The sequence below is a fragment of the Excalfactoria chinensis genome, chromosome 11, assembly GCF_039878825.1.
Source record: "Excalfactoria chinensis isolate bCotChi1 chromosome 11, bCotChi1.hap2, whole genome shotgun sequence".
Taxonomy (NCBI): domain Eukaryota; kingdom Metazoa; phylum Chordata; class Aves; order Galliformes; family Phasianidae; genus Excalfactoria; species Excalfactoria chinensis.
This window is the reverse complement of record NC_092835.1, coordinates 2068080-2081562: the sequence shown is the minus strand read 5'-3', so window position 1 is coordinate 2081562 and position 13483 is coordinate 2068080. Positions and strand designations below refer to the sequence as shown.

The 13483-nt window shown below is 57.7% G+C and overlaps 1 protein-coding gene across 4 annotated transcripts; it reads right to left on the bottom strand.

Moving 5' to 3' along the window:
- Positions 1-3022: 3022 nt before the first annotated feature.
- KIAA0513 (KIAA0513 ortholog) lies at positions 3023-11865 on the bottom strand. 4 transcript variants are annotated; one of them, XM_072346383.1, is made up of 13 exons: positions 11591-11865; positions 8703-9129; positions 8341-8440; positions 8093-8166; positions 7938-8008; positions 7340-7547; positions 6946-6986; positions 6716-6794; positions 6394-6471; positions 5928-5957; positions 4292-4372; positions 3938-4032; positions 3024-3851 (listed from the first exon to the last, which is right to left on the bottom strand). In XM_072346383.1, the coding sequence occupies exons 2-13, from the start codon at positions 9026-9028 to the stop codon at positions 3802-3804; spliced, it is 1233 nt and encodes a 410-aa protein (XP_072202484.1). In that variant the 5' UTR covers positions 9029-9129; positions 11591-11865; the 3' UTR covers positions 3024-3801. The 4 variants fall into 4 exon arrangements, with proteins under 4 accessions (XP_072202487.1, XP_072202484.1, XP_072202485.1 ...); XM_072346384.1 differs by lacking the exon at positions 11591-11865 and adding an exon at positions 10999-11284; XM_072346386.1 differs by lacking the exon at positions 5928-5957 and having other exon boundaries at positions 3023-3851; positions 11591-11748.
- Positions 11866-13483: the final 1618 nt, after the last annotated feature.

The window sequence follows — 13483 nt, the reverse complement described above, 5'->3', positions numbered from 1 at the left end:
TGTCCCCAACCTGTGCAGCACGAGGACACGTGGTTCTGTGCCCTAAGCAAAGGGTTTTGTGCCCCGCTGGGAAATGAGAGCTTCAGAACAGCGAAGGTCGAGAGCTTCTGGTTTTCCTTTGCAGCTGCAAGAGAAGGGCAGGAAGGAAAGCACTGAGCTCTGCTAAATGCTTTGCTCCTGCTGCATGAGCGAGCTTTCCACCTGGGCGAGCACGAGTAACCAGCCAGAAAAACAGGGCTGTTTTAGCACAGGCTGAAAATGCACATGGAAGGGAGGGGAGGGAAATGCAGGATGCTTTCCATTGCAATGAGAGATGGGAGGTGAAGTGGGGGGGGGGTACACACACCTGGAGCGTGCAGAATGCTGGGAGGTGGATGCAAGCAGGCTCAGCATCCCCAGCAAATAAAGGGAAGGTGGGGGGCCAAGCCTCTCCTGCACCCCCCTCCTCTCCATCACTGCCAGACCACCTCCTCACAGCCCTCCCCAGTGCTGGGACCTGGCATCCCTGCTGGGAGCAGAGGTGGGGATGTGCTGAGATGAGGACATTTGCAGCTGCCTGCAGGGAAGCTGTCACCTCCTGCTCCTCTGCTCCGTGCGTCACATCGCTGCCCTGCGCAGCCGCATCATGCAGGCATCACTCGGGGTGTTTTTGCTGCTGTTGCTGCCAGCAGACAGAGAGAGAGAGAGGAAAACAAGGAGAAAACACCACAAAGAGCCGCAGTGCCACCCTAGGCAGTTCAACCCTCTGCTCACAGCTGAGCGTCCTTGAGCACAGAGCTCCTGGAGCATCTCATCTGCCAGGGCTGGCAGCCCCCAGGGGGCACAGGAGGGGATGGGGTGCCAACAGCCGCATGCAAACCATCTCCCCTTCCCCCTTCTTCAGTGAAGCAGTGGTTGCTGGCTGCCTGCTCACCAGCAGCCCTCTTCTGCTTCGTGCCACGGCCCTCACTTACACCCAGTCCCTGGGGGATGAAGAGGAGGAGTTGTTTCATTGGCATTTTTGGGGCAGAGGATGGAGAAGATGCCCTCAAACACAGCACAAGATCCTACTTCCCCTCTCCTCTCCCTGGAGAGGCTGTGCACTGCTGGAGGGGCAAGAAACACACCCCATGGGCCCCCAGTCCTGGTGACACTGCATAGTAGAAGCATTGCTACGTCTGCCCACGGAGACAAAGCCACCAGGTCACCCAAGTGCAACCCCACATCCTCCGTGCTGAGCACTGTGCACAGCCAACTCCAGTGCTGGCTGCTGGAGGGAGAGGCATGCAGCCCTGGCAGGAGCAGACAGGGATTTTCCAGCTGATCCAGCCCCCGCAGAGCACGTCCTGCTCTGCTCACAGCTGAGCCCATCAGCCTCCAGGGAGCCAGGAGCAATGGGCCTGGTGAAACCCTGCTGAAAGCGAGCTGGAAAGCATCCCCGGCAACGACCTTGCCTGAACACAGCAGCTTGAGTTGGGAGAGCAAAGCAAAAGGATGTGACTCACATCTGGGACGTGGCCATGAAGGACAGATGTGTTCTCTCACTGTCCGGAGCTCTGTCTGCACACGCAGTGGTTCCAACTCATCTCCCAGCCACCCCAAAGCAGGAGTGATGGTTCCCTGCAGTAGCCTTGCAAAGCAGACCAGGGACATTCAGGAAAAAGATAATATAGTATATATGTATTAAAAGAGGCCATTTTCCTGTATAGGAGGGGAGTTTTCCAGTTTCTATTGCAAACCCTTCCCAGAAGGACCTGTGGTGGACTTCAGCCCTCTGAGCCTCGGAAGTTGTGTCTGCAGAGGGATGCTGGCAGACACAGCACAAGGACTCATCCATGATCCTCTAACAGGGCGGTTTGTGGGGATGACACACCGCAGTTCCAAGGCTGCATCAGCCCGACCGGCGCACGTCGTCCCAATAGAGGAGCAAACGGGAGCGCCTCTGCCTGGATTTCCCCGCTCACGACAGCGGGCAGCAGCAGCCAGAGCTGCATTTCGCTTTGCAGACACACGGTGGGGCCGCGAAACCGAGTTCTATTGCACCCGGCTCCGACCTGCCTCCCTCCGGGTGCAACGCAGGGATGCTGACCCTTTAGAGATACCCACGTCGTAGCGATGCGCCGGGAACGCATTGCGATACCCACCAGCATCCCCCCAGGGGACAGGCAGCCCTATTGTGGCAGAAGGTGCAGCCCTATTGTATTTTGGTGTATGGCCCTATGCCCTCCAGCTGGGGTCAGAGCAACAGAGGAACAAAAGGAGGCTAAGGGTCGGCTGTAACCACACCTCCACCACAAACTCCCTCTGTTATAAACAGATATTGCTCCCAGGTGCTGTGACAACAGGGAGATCTTTGAGCACAATAAAACTCTCGGAGCCTGGGAAGCAAACACTCTCTTATCCTTGGAGAAAGGGAGGTGGGGATAGGGATGTTCACCATGCTCAGAGCACCCCCAACACGACCCTTACCTGCATGAGACTCTCCCCCATGTGCTTCCATCACAGCTGCTCACACTCCAATTTAAGGCATTGCCTCTCCCACACAGGGAACCAACCCCAGCAGCTGCCCCTTGCTCCACTGATTAATGGTCCCATAGGGCTCCATCCCATGTAGGTCTCCATCCCATCATGCACACAGCAGCCTGGAGATGCCAAAGTGCACCTGCACTGCCCCAGCCCCACACTTCTCACTATCAGGGGATTATCAATGAGCTGAAGCAGCTGCTACAGGCCCTACAGAGTTAATCAGCCCACACCCATGTTTTCCTAAGCAGAACCCCAGATAAGACATCTCAGCACAGGTGGTGACCCAGGAGCTGAGTCCATCCATTCCTGTAGGAATTGGGCCTGAAGGACCATCCCCCCCCCCCCCCCTAATGAGTGTTCCTATGGACTGTGTGCCCTCCAGGGAGCACTGCAGGGCAGGGACACAGCATGGCCATACAGAGACCACATGGATGTGGGCTCATACCACCCCACACTCCATTAAGCATCCAGCCCTGAAACATCTCAGATCCCAGGATGGATGAAGCCAGAACACAATGGACATGGAGAAGGGAGAGGAGGGGGGGTCATAGGGAATGTGTTTGGTTTATTTGTTTATTTTTTTTAGAAAAATACACATGCAAATAATATATTCTTTAGGTTTAGGGGGGGGGGGAGGTGGGGAATAGGAGATAAACGCAGCAGGAATGAGGAGAGAGCTCCTCTCCATCAATCACACACAAAGTGCAAACTGGCAGCAGCCCCCCCCCCCCCCCCCAAGCAAACAGCTGTCTGGCAGCAGAACTGGGAAGGGCCCTGCCTCGGGGACCTGCTCTGCTATTTCTCTTATGGGTTACAAGGGGAAAGCTGCATGAGGAACGTGTTCCCATGGAAACCTCCACTCTGGGGACAGCCGATGTCCCAATCAATGTCCTGCAGCCGCCGTGCCAAGGAGCGCATCAGGACCCGCATCAGAACCTGCTTGGCTGCATAGCTGGGACTGCAGCGACGCAGGCAGAGTGGGAGCAGCAACCACTCTTGTTTTCCAGCCTGCTTTTTTCTTGCCTTTTTTGGTTGGTTGGTTCTTGTTTAAGTGACAAAACACACTGCTGGGTCTGTCTGCTCTGGAAATACGCACAGGAGGCTCCGGCGAGGGATGGGGCTGTTGGCTCCTATTTCTATGGGCTGCCCATGGTGCAGCTCTGAAGTCTGGCGGATGGTCATGCGGGTATATGGCAGCTCCACACGTGTGTGTTCGGGTGGTTTCAAGCAGCCCAGCTTTGTTCTGGGGGCAGGTTGCCTTCCTCCACCTGCTCTGGTTGCCATCTCGCCGTGCCGCTACTCGGTGGCCATCTGCTCAATGTGGTCGCTGAGCAGCTTGTATTGCTCTGCAAGGGGAGAGGGAAAGTGGTTCATAGGTCGGGCCAAAGCATCCCAGTGGGGGTGATGTGCATCAACCCCCCCCCAACCCCACCTTCATCCAAGTTGCCAATGGTCGCCTGTTTCTTGAGGAAGTCGCTGCAGAGCTTCTTGGTGAGGCCAAACGCCAGCATGTTGTGGATGAAGGTGCTGAGGAAGGACAGAGGGGCACTCGGTGAGGGCAGGGCCAAATGACCCTTCCTCCTCCTCCCCATCCTCCTCTTTCTCCCCACTGCCCTCTGCGGCAGGTGACACTCAAGTGTGGGACCTCACTGGGATGCTGTAGGGCTGGGATTCGCAAGCAAAAGGGCAGAAGCAAGTCCCAGAGAAAAGCACTGGGGATACTCTGCCCATTTCCCCAGCAGAGGGGACATCCCAGGCATGTGGGATCCCAGCACACCCTGCTCACCCCAGCTGCCCGAAGGTGATGTTCTCATTGAAGCGCAGGCTGTCGTCCCGCTCCTCCTGTGTCATGTGGCACCACTTCTCCCTGCAAGGCACGAGCACGCCTGGCATCACCAAACCCCCCCCAGCAAGAGGTATCCAGGGAAAAATGTCTTCTACCACCAAAAAACAGCCCTGATTTCAAACCTGACCTTCAGAGCCCTCCCTATGGCAAAGGGGGAATAAGATCACAGCTCTTGGAGATGCCCATCCCCACCTCCAGGCACTTTCCTGCCTGCTGCACAGGGGTCTGCATCTCCTGGAGCCCCCAGCCGTGCATGTGGGCTCTCCTTCCCCTCCCCAACCCCAAACCAAAGCCACATCCCCAATTCACAGCACTGCGCTCAAGGATCCCCCAGCTCCCCCCCATTCCTTTCCCCAGCAGTGTGACCAATGCACAACCTTCATGTGATGGGGCTCAAAGCTCAGGAGCTGTGCAACCAGATCTGGACGGTAGCATGTATCCCACTCATGGGACTTGGGGAATAAAGTCACACTGGGCAGGAGCGAAGTGTCACTGCACTGGTGCACAGTGCTGGGGTGGTGCCAGGGGGAGCTCAGTGCATGCACACCAAGGAAAGTGCAGCTCCAGAATGAAGCCAGTCCCCTTCTAAGAGGTCACAGCCAAGAGCGAGAGGAAAGGCAAGGAGAAAGGGTGAGAGGAAGAAGAGATATATCCACATGGAGGAGAAGGAAGAGGAGAAGAGCAGGGGGGGGGAGGCAAGCAGGAAGCGGTGCTGGGCAGGGATCAGGGAGGTTCGCTCTGATCCAGAAAGCTGAAACATGGAAAGGATGAGAGCTCCATGGGAAGGAGCCCACTCACCAAAGCACCCAAGACAAATCTGCTGTGCTATTGGCTGGGTGCTCAGCATGGGAGCTCTGAGCTCTGCCCAGACCCTTGAGTTCAGTGGGAGTAGATGCAGGACTTGTTCCTTCCTTTCCTCCTGCTGCAGGCTGATGCTCCATCCAAGCACAACAAAATTATCCTTGCCCATGAGAATGATTTATGGCCAAGACTCAATGAACCCTGAGCTCTGGGTCAGACCCTCAGCTGGAGGGGTTTGCTCCCCAATCAGACACGTCATGCTCCTGCAGTTTGGAGCACACCCAGATCCCATTCGGGGCTTTGCAGCTGGGAGGATTCACTTGCAATTGTAACACAGCTCCTGTTTGCAGCTTGCTTTGCATATAGGGGCGGCAGCAAAGAGATGCAACGAAACCAAGGAGCAGATGTTCCAACTGCAAATGCTCTTTCCAGCAACAACCAGCAGCAGCGAGCAGGAAGGACGGGATGGAGTGATGCCTTCTGCACAGACAGACCCACTTCATGCCCCAAACCTGCCCAGGACACAACCCCAAACCCCAACAGCTGCGTATCCCATTCTCACTGCACCACGCTGCAGCAGGCTGGGGTTCTTTCAGCAAAGCAGCATTAATGGGAGAGAAACCCATTCATTTGCAGGAGCTCTGCGTGATGCACAAATCTCATGCATCCATGGCTCCCTGGTGCAGGAATGCACACGTGAGGCCCCCAGGCAGTGTCTAGGGCTGAAGGGACCCCTGGTAGGTGATGTGAGGGAGGGATGCGGACAGACACACACCTCTTCTCCTCTTCCTCCCCAACGTTCCCTCTGGAGCGGCAGCAGACAACGGGGCCGACAAAAGTGGCACGGGACAGATCATGCAAGAGAGGTGGATGGAGAGAAAGGGGGGAGAAGGAGGGACAGGAGGAGGTTGTTAAGAGGCAGACAGAGGGAAAAGAGAGAGAAAAAGAGGAATTTAGTGACACCGCCTCCCCCCCCCCCCCCTCCCCACTCTCCCTCCCCCTGAGATGCTGGGAGCGTTTGTTAGTCGGGCTCAGCCATCAGAGTAATTGGGAACGGCACCCAGAGCGGAGAGCAGCTGCCGGTGGCGCATGTCCTTGTGAGACATTTGCTGCTGCTAATTTGGGGCTTAATCAAAGCCAATGCAGTTACAGTGGCCTGGCTGTCCACGAGTGCCGATGACGGTGCGAAATGAGCAGGGAAACCTTTATGCTCCCTGAATGGAAGGGGAGGAGGGTCCTACCTGGTGGTGGGGGAGCGCTTCCTGCGCTCACAGTGCACGGCGTCGAAGAAGGCGGCGTTCCAGAAGCGCAGGTTGTGCCTATGGGGCAAGGATGTGGGTCAGTGGTTGTCCCCTCCTTGTGCCTCCCATACCTGCATCCCACAGGCTGGGAGGTGACTCAATGGGTCTGACACGTGTGGTCCAATGGGGGCTAATGAGGGCTTCGTGCTCCATCCCACTGGGGGGAGTCCTATGCTGCCCACCCTCCACCCCACCCCCAGCCTCACACAGTTGTGTAGGCAGGTGGGCAAACCCCAGCAGGACCCAGTTTGCCCAGTGTTACCAGATGGGCTGCTGCTTGAGGTGCATGTACAGGTAGATCTTCTCTCCTTTCTTCTCCTCCTCTGGGCTCTGCACAGAAACTGAGGGGACACATGGTGACATTTGGGCATGGGGAGCTCAGGAGGAAAGCACCAGCCTTCCCTCTGCTCCCCCCAGCACTGCTTCCACCCCATGCTCTTTCCCCGTGGATTCCTTTGCCATGCCTGAATCAGCAACGCTGGCTCCACTCACCCGTCTTCTTCAGCTTCTCCTTTGGTTTGTCCTCACCTTCGCTGTGGCACAGAAATCAGTGTTAGCTCCCAAGAAGTGTGGTGACAGACAGAACAACACCACCCAGGCCCCTTGGCAAAGGAAATCCCCTGTGAAACACTGCTCCTGTGCCACCATCCCCAGAGCCAGAAAGGCAGACAGGAGATATTGGTGCCCATCCCATGGGCTGGACCCACATAGAAGACCACAGAACAGTGGCAACATCTCCAGGCATCTCCACCCCAAGGGACACAGGACTCCCATGTCATTACCACTTCCCATGGTCATTATAACCCCACCTCTCCTATATCCCTACACCCAGGTTGTATACTGGCACCATCAGCCCTCCCTGCCCACCCAACACAGAGGTACCCACTCGCTCTTTTTGGCTGCGGGACCCTTCAGCTTGGTCTCCAGGCCCCCGAAGAAGCCCTTGACATTCTCTGTCTTGGCTGATGTGTTTTTCAGCAGCCTCTCTGCAATGTCCTTCTTCTCTGCCAGCCAGCTGTTGGCCGACTTCAGGTATGAGTCAATGCTGCCCGTGGGCTTCTCCTTGGCCTCCAGGGGCAGCGCGTGGGTCTTCCCTGTGGGTGACACCCCAAGAGCTCAGGCCCCCTGTAGCTCTGGGGATCAGCTCTGAGCAGCATTAGAAAGACAAGGAGCCAGAAAGAAACCCTTCCCATCCCAACTCTTGTAGGTTTTGGATAGGAAATCCAGCCTGCCGTGGGGGTGTGACCTCCACACAACAGGGAATGAGGTGTTTCTGATGTCCCCAGGGCTGAGGAACATCTGGAGATCACCACATACCCCCAGCAAGAAGGAAGGACAACCCAGCCCAGTGAGGTTTGCATGGCTCCAACAAGGTCTGCATGGCTCCAACACCAAGCTCAGAGCCTTCCCATCACCCTCTCCACACACAGCACCTGCAATGCAGAGCACCTCACCCCCAGCACAAGGTGCAGGTGCCCCCTTACCAATGTAGTAGTACGTGAAACACATGGTCATGAGGTTCTTGGCAGGGCTGAAGTCATCCATCTGGTGACACCTGATTTGGGGAGGGCTCAGTGAGGACCCCAGCAGAGCAGCGTCGTGCTCACGGCTGCAGCAAACCAAACCCTTCAACACTTACTCAAACAGCACCAGGGCGAAGGATTGCATCAGGCGGTAGAAGGTCTGCTCCGACACACACTTGGAGTTGCAGCGCTGCAGGCACCAACCCAGGGGTTGTGTTATTGGGGAATTCTCTCTGGCATCACAGCCGTCGCTTGTATAACAGCACTGAGATGCCCCTGGTGCTTCCTTCCCACACGTCCTGCTGTCCTACAGCACTGCTCCATCTGCCATCCCAGCCCTCCCTCCCCCAATGCAGGCACTCACCTGTGCGCTCACGTATCTGGCAAACCACTCCCTGCCCTTCCCATCCTCACCGCTGCACAGCTCCCCAAACCTCGCCTTCTCCTCCTGCTCCAGATCCTCTCTGCAATGGAAGGGTTGGGATATAAAACACCCTTACAGCTGAGGCTTCCCCTATGGCTGCTGGGTGGAGCGGTGCTGGCTGCAAGGAGGATACATGGGGGATGCTGCGGGCGCATCCTTTTGGATCCTCCACCTCCCACTGCTCAGAAAGGAGGAAGGAAAAGGGAGAAGCAGCAGCAGCTGGAGCAGGAGCCAAGCAGCCAAGATAGGCACTGAACCCCAGGGTGAGCCCCGATGTTATCCATCACTCTCAGGCTGCTCACCCCCCGGTGAAGATCTTCTCCACGTAGTGCCGCACAAAGTCCCGGCGCTCGGATGCTGCCTCGTCCCTGGCTGACCCAGTGCTGTGGTTGGAGGAGAAGGATTCACCCGAGGAGGAGCGGCGGTGGCCCCAATGTGCAGGGGATTCACCCATGTCGTTCTCGCTGTCCGCCGACTCGGTGGCATCACTCTCCTCTGCTGCCACCTCCTCCAGGTGCCCGTTGTCACTGGGGATGGCTGGAGGAGAAGGCTCTGAGGGGGCATGGGTGGGTGCTTCGGTGCTGAAGTCAATGAGGTTCCCAACGGGCACGTCTGGGGGGGCCTCCATGGCTCTGTGTGGGTCCCTCACCGCACCATCAGGAGCCAGAGAGAAGGGGATGGCTACAGCAGGTGGGGCCGTGAGCTGGGGAACAGGCTGTCATGGGGCATCTGGAAGGCAAGGGAGGGACAGGGTGGCATCAATGCCTGCATGGTGCCCATCAGCAGTTGCACGGGGTGGGCACACCCAGCTGCTCCCCATCAGAGACATCAAAGCCACTCAGAGCTGGCGTGCTTTCCGTGTCCTTCAGGAGTGTTTCTCATCCCTTAGCCCACTCTATGTGCCACATTTGGGATCTGACATCTCCCAGCCTGATGGGTGATGCTGGTCTGCATGTGACTGTCCCCGAGTCCCATCTCTGGTGAAGCATCCCCCTCCCTGGCACCAGCACCGTGTCCCCCTTTGAACCCAAGTCCTGAGAAGAGCCCCAAGGACGCTGCTGCAGCCACCACGATCACCAGGCAGCTCAGCATCCAGAAGCTGCAGTGCAGAGGGACTGGTGAATGCTCCCAGCTGGCTGTGTGCCCTCTGCAGGGCTCCATCCATCCCAACCCAGTTTGTCCCCAAGCATCCCAGGCTGTGCCAGAGCTGGATGCAAGCCACGATGCACACCGTGGACCTGCAGCCAGCAATGCTATGCAGCACAGGCTCCTCCTGCAGCTATGCCTTGCTCTCTCCCTGCACCACCAGGCAGAGGGGTGTCCCCCAGCCCTGTCCCATATGCCCTGCCCTACAACACAGTGATCCAGCTGCACGCCAGCATCCATCATGCACAGTGAATGATAGATACTCCAGGAGAGAGACTTTGGGGTGCAAGACCCCAAAACTCACAGTGGGAATCTGCTAGCTCAGCAGAACCCTGGCCAAGGCTGCATGCAGCGTGAGGAGATGCGTTCTGTTTGCAGGTGGCCAAAAAGGGTTTAACCACCTGCTTACCAGCTCGTGGTTAAGCACTGTTATAGAGCAGAGGCTGCTTGAGGCACTGCACGGATAGCTCATGCCAGCCATGGGCGTCCCCTTGAGCACCCAGTGCTTCTATATTCCCTATGGGCAGGCAGATAATAAATCAGTGCTGGGGGGTGACAGCCAGGGAACGCTGCTAACCAGGACTTGGCTGAAGCCATTCACAGAGAGCCAGCCCTGAGAACTACTCCTCTTCCAGCAGGAAAATACATCTGAAGGGGGGGATGTCACCCGGCCTGCTGGGCTCTGAGAGCTTTCTGGAGGGGAAGGAAAAGGAGGAGCTTTCCTGAGAGGAAAGGAAGCACTGCAAGGGCCTGGGGGGGGGGGGGGTTCGGGGGGGGGTTACAGCTTTGGGAAATGAGAACAGGAAGGGGAATGGAGCAGAGAGAGCCCAGCAGCATTGTAACCCCAGCTTTAACCACCACAGTGCTGCCCTCAGCTGTAACAAGGTGCAAAGCTCAGCACCTCTCACCTGTGCTGTTCCAGCTGCGCTCCCCCTCTAGGCATCTCCGACCCCCCTCTGAGCTATTCTGAGCTGTTGCCCACTGCAACACTCCTGGCCATGCCTCCCCACCACTGCATGCTATGCTGTGCCACAGGACCACAGCAATCCCCACGTACATGGGGCTGCAAGGGTGCATTGCTCTGCTCTCTGTCCTTTGGGCACGCACAGGCTCAGCAGCTCCCAAGGAGACCCAGCCCATCTCCCTGCCCTCCTGGGGAAGGGAAAGGCAGAACGAAACCTTCTGACCGTGCATTGCTCAGCCCTGGCACTGCTCCACGCTGCAGCCATCCTTTCTGCTCTCAGCTCCCAGCCCTCAGCTTGCATTGCTCTGCACGGGGTGTCCCAAAGGTGCACAAAAGCACAGCGGGCACAAAGCTGTGCTCTTGCCAAGGATTGCTCCGTGCACAGCAGGGAACAGCCTGTTTGCACCGTGGGAACTGGTCGATCCTGTCCCCGCTGACCCCCTCCCCCCCCCCCCGCAGCTCCGAGCAAACAGCAGCGGGACACTCACCTCCATCCAACACAGCAATACTGCCAAGCTGGGCGTCCTGCACCCACCTCCTTTCAGCACACACCAACCTCCTGCCTCAGACAGAGCCGGGCTGATAAGAGCTGCTCCCAACGTCCTTGTCCCCACGCCGGCAGCACAGCCACGCTCCGTTCAATCCGGGTTTAACCCAGCCGTGTCCTTGCTGACTCCACACGCCCCATTCCTGGCCCCCGTGCTGGGATGTCCCAACCCTCACAGCACCTCCAGGTGCTGCAATGTGAAACGCCGCCATGCTCAGCTCAGGGCTGAGACCTCCCGCACTCAGTGCATGCCAGTTGGCTCCACCACAGAGCATGAGGGCAGGGGAGGCTGCAGGCAAACCGCGGCCCAGCTCTCAACCTGGCTGTCCCCCCACCTTCACCCTACAGCCTTTACCCCTCAGCCCTGCTCGGCAGCCTTTAGAAGGAGCCCTGTGCCTTGTGCCCACCCTACAGAGCCTATGACGGGGCACACAGCAGAGGAAGAGGATGAATCCCCCACCCACGGCCTGCCCTCACTCGGGGTCTCACCGCGGCCCCCCCCCCACTTTAAACCCCCCCCTTCAGCTCTTTACCTGCACCCAGCGGCCGCCACGTCGCTTCGCTCGGGGCTCGTAGCAAAGGGGATGGATGGATGGATGGAGGGATGGATGACAGCGCGGGGACGACAACAACGCGATCCCTCCCTCCGGAGCTCACGTCCCGTCCCCCCCCCTCCCTCCCGTCCCCCTCCCCGCTGCCCACGCAGGCACGCACACGGCGCACAGCAGCTGCGGCGCTGGGAGGAAGAGGAAGGAAAAAGGCTTGTGTGCAATTTCGCCACGCTTGGCGGCTCCCCCCCAACCCCCCCCGGTTCGCAATAGCCTCCAGCGCCCCCTCCCCGTCCCTCCCCCCGCACAGCCCGGCTGAGGGATGATGTAAAATCCCTCCCCGTCCAAGAGGGTTTTCCCGGCTTTCTTCCGCCTCCTTTGGTTATTTTGGGAGCCCTGATTGCGTTACCTGCTTTGCTCCGGGAATAAAAGAGCAATAGGAAGGGAAAAGAGAAAATAACCCAAAGAGGAGGGGAAGGGGGGGGGGGGGGGGGGGAGGGGCGGGCACAGCGAGATATGAGAACAGGGACAGGCACGGGGCAACGTGAGAGCACACGGAGGGATGGTCCCAATGGGATGTCACATACCCGGGGTGTGGATTTGGGGTGTTTTTGAAGCCCTGTGTGCCAGCACAGCATCCAGCGTCCCATTTAACCCCCCCACCCCCATTTCTGCATCACACCCACCCGAGCCCAAAGCAGACCCCAAATTCCTGCAGCAGAGCATCCCGTAGGCAATGAGATGGGCACTGCAGACCCACTGCATCCCATGGGGAGCAGAACCCCCTCGTGACATTGACCTGCCCCAGAGGAGAACAGGGATGTTGGCCATCGGTGGGATGCAGCTCCACACCTGCCTGGCCCCATGCATGGGATGTAGAGCTGCCCCCCACCTATGGGGGAGATGCTGTGGCTGTGACAAAATCCAGGCTCAGCAGGAAACCGAGAGCATCACTAATGGATGGTCTGCTGAGGATGATTATTGTAATTAACTCAGACGTCAGGAATTGCAAGTGACATGTAAAAAAAACACAGCCCGGCTCCCCAGTTCTTTATGTAACAACATCAGGAGGGATTTGACTGCCTTCCACTCACCTGCTCCTGCTGCACTGGTTTCCATGGGGTGCTTGTAGGGAGCCCGTGGGCACCCACAGACCTTGTAGTGCTTGTAGGGAGCCCATGGGCACCCAGACCTTGGGGTACTGATAGGAATCCTATGGGTACCTGTGCACTTTGGGATGCTTATAGGGAGCCCATGGGCACCCACAGACCTTGGGGTACTGATAGGAATCCTATGGGTACCTGTGCACTTTGGGATGCTTATAGGGAGCCCATGGGCACCCACAGACCTTGGGGTACTTATAGGAATCCTATGGGTACCTGTGCCCCAACACAACTGCAACACTGCGTTGCAACACCACGCATCATTGTGACACTCAAAGCACCTCCTATAAGCTGTTCTTCCAGACTGGCCCTCTGCAAATCTCTCTTAATCCAATCTAGTAAGTGGCACTAAGCTGCACCCTGCCCAACGCCCCTATATTGGCACAACAGCTGAGAAAATCCTCTTGCTTCCTTATTCATGCTCAACTTGCATCCGGGTGCAACGCTGCCACTGCGTGCTGCAATTTATGCATGCAAGGAGGAGCAGAGCAGCTGCTTATAGTGCCTTCATGCAGGGCTGCAGATGGCTGGGCTGCCTTGTGCTTGCATTCTGCATCACGCCTGGCTGCTTCCGAGCACAGTGCATGAAAGCAGGAGGGCAACACACGTGCTGCTTTTGCATGCTTGCAATGCAACAGCGCTCAGTGCTGCCAGTTGGGTCCGTCCTGCTGGGGTGGATAAGGAGCAAACACAGAGCACAAAGGTCTGCATTCAG

Excerpts from the sequence above, each read along its gene's own strand:
- KIAA0513 (XM_072346383.1), bottom strand. The coding sequence starts at position 9,028 with ATGGAGGCCCCCCCAGACGTGCCCGTTGGGAACCTCATTGACTTCAGC. Across the intron at positions 8,441-8,702 it reads GAGAAGATCTTCACCGGGGG|AGAGGATCTGGAGCAGGAGG; the intron begins GTGAGCAGCCTG and ends CTTCCATTGCAG. Across the intron at positions 6,472-6,715 it reads CTCAAGCAGCAGCCCATCTG|GCACAACCTGCGCTTCTGGA; the intron begins GTAACACTGGGC and ends CTTGCCCCATAG.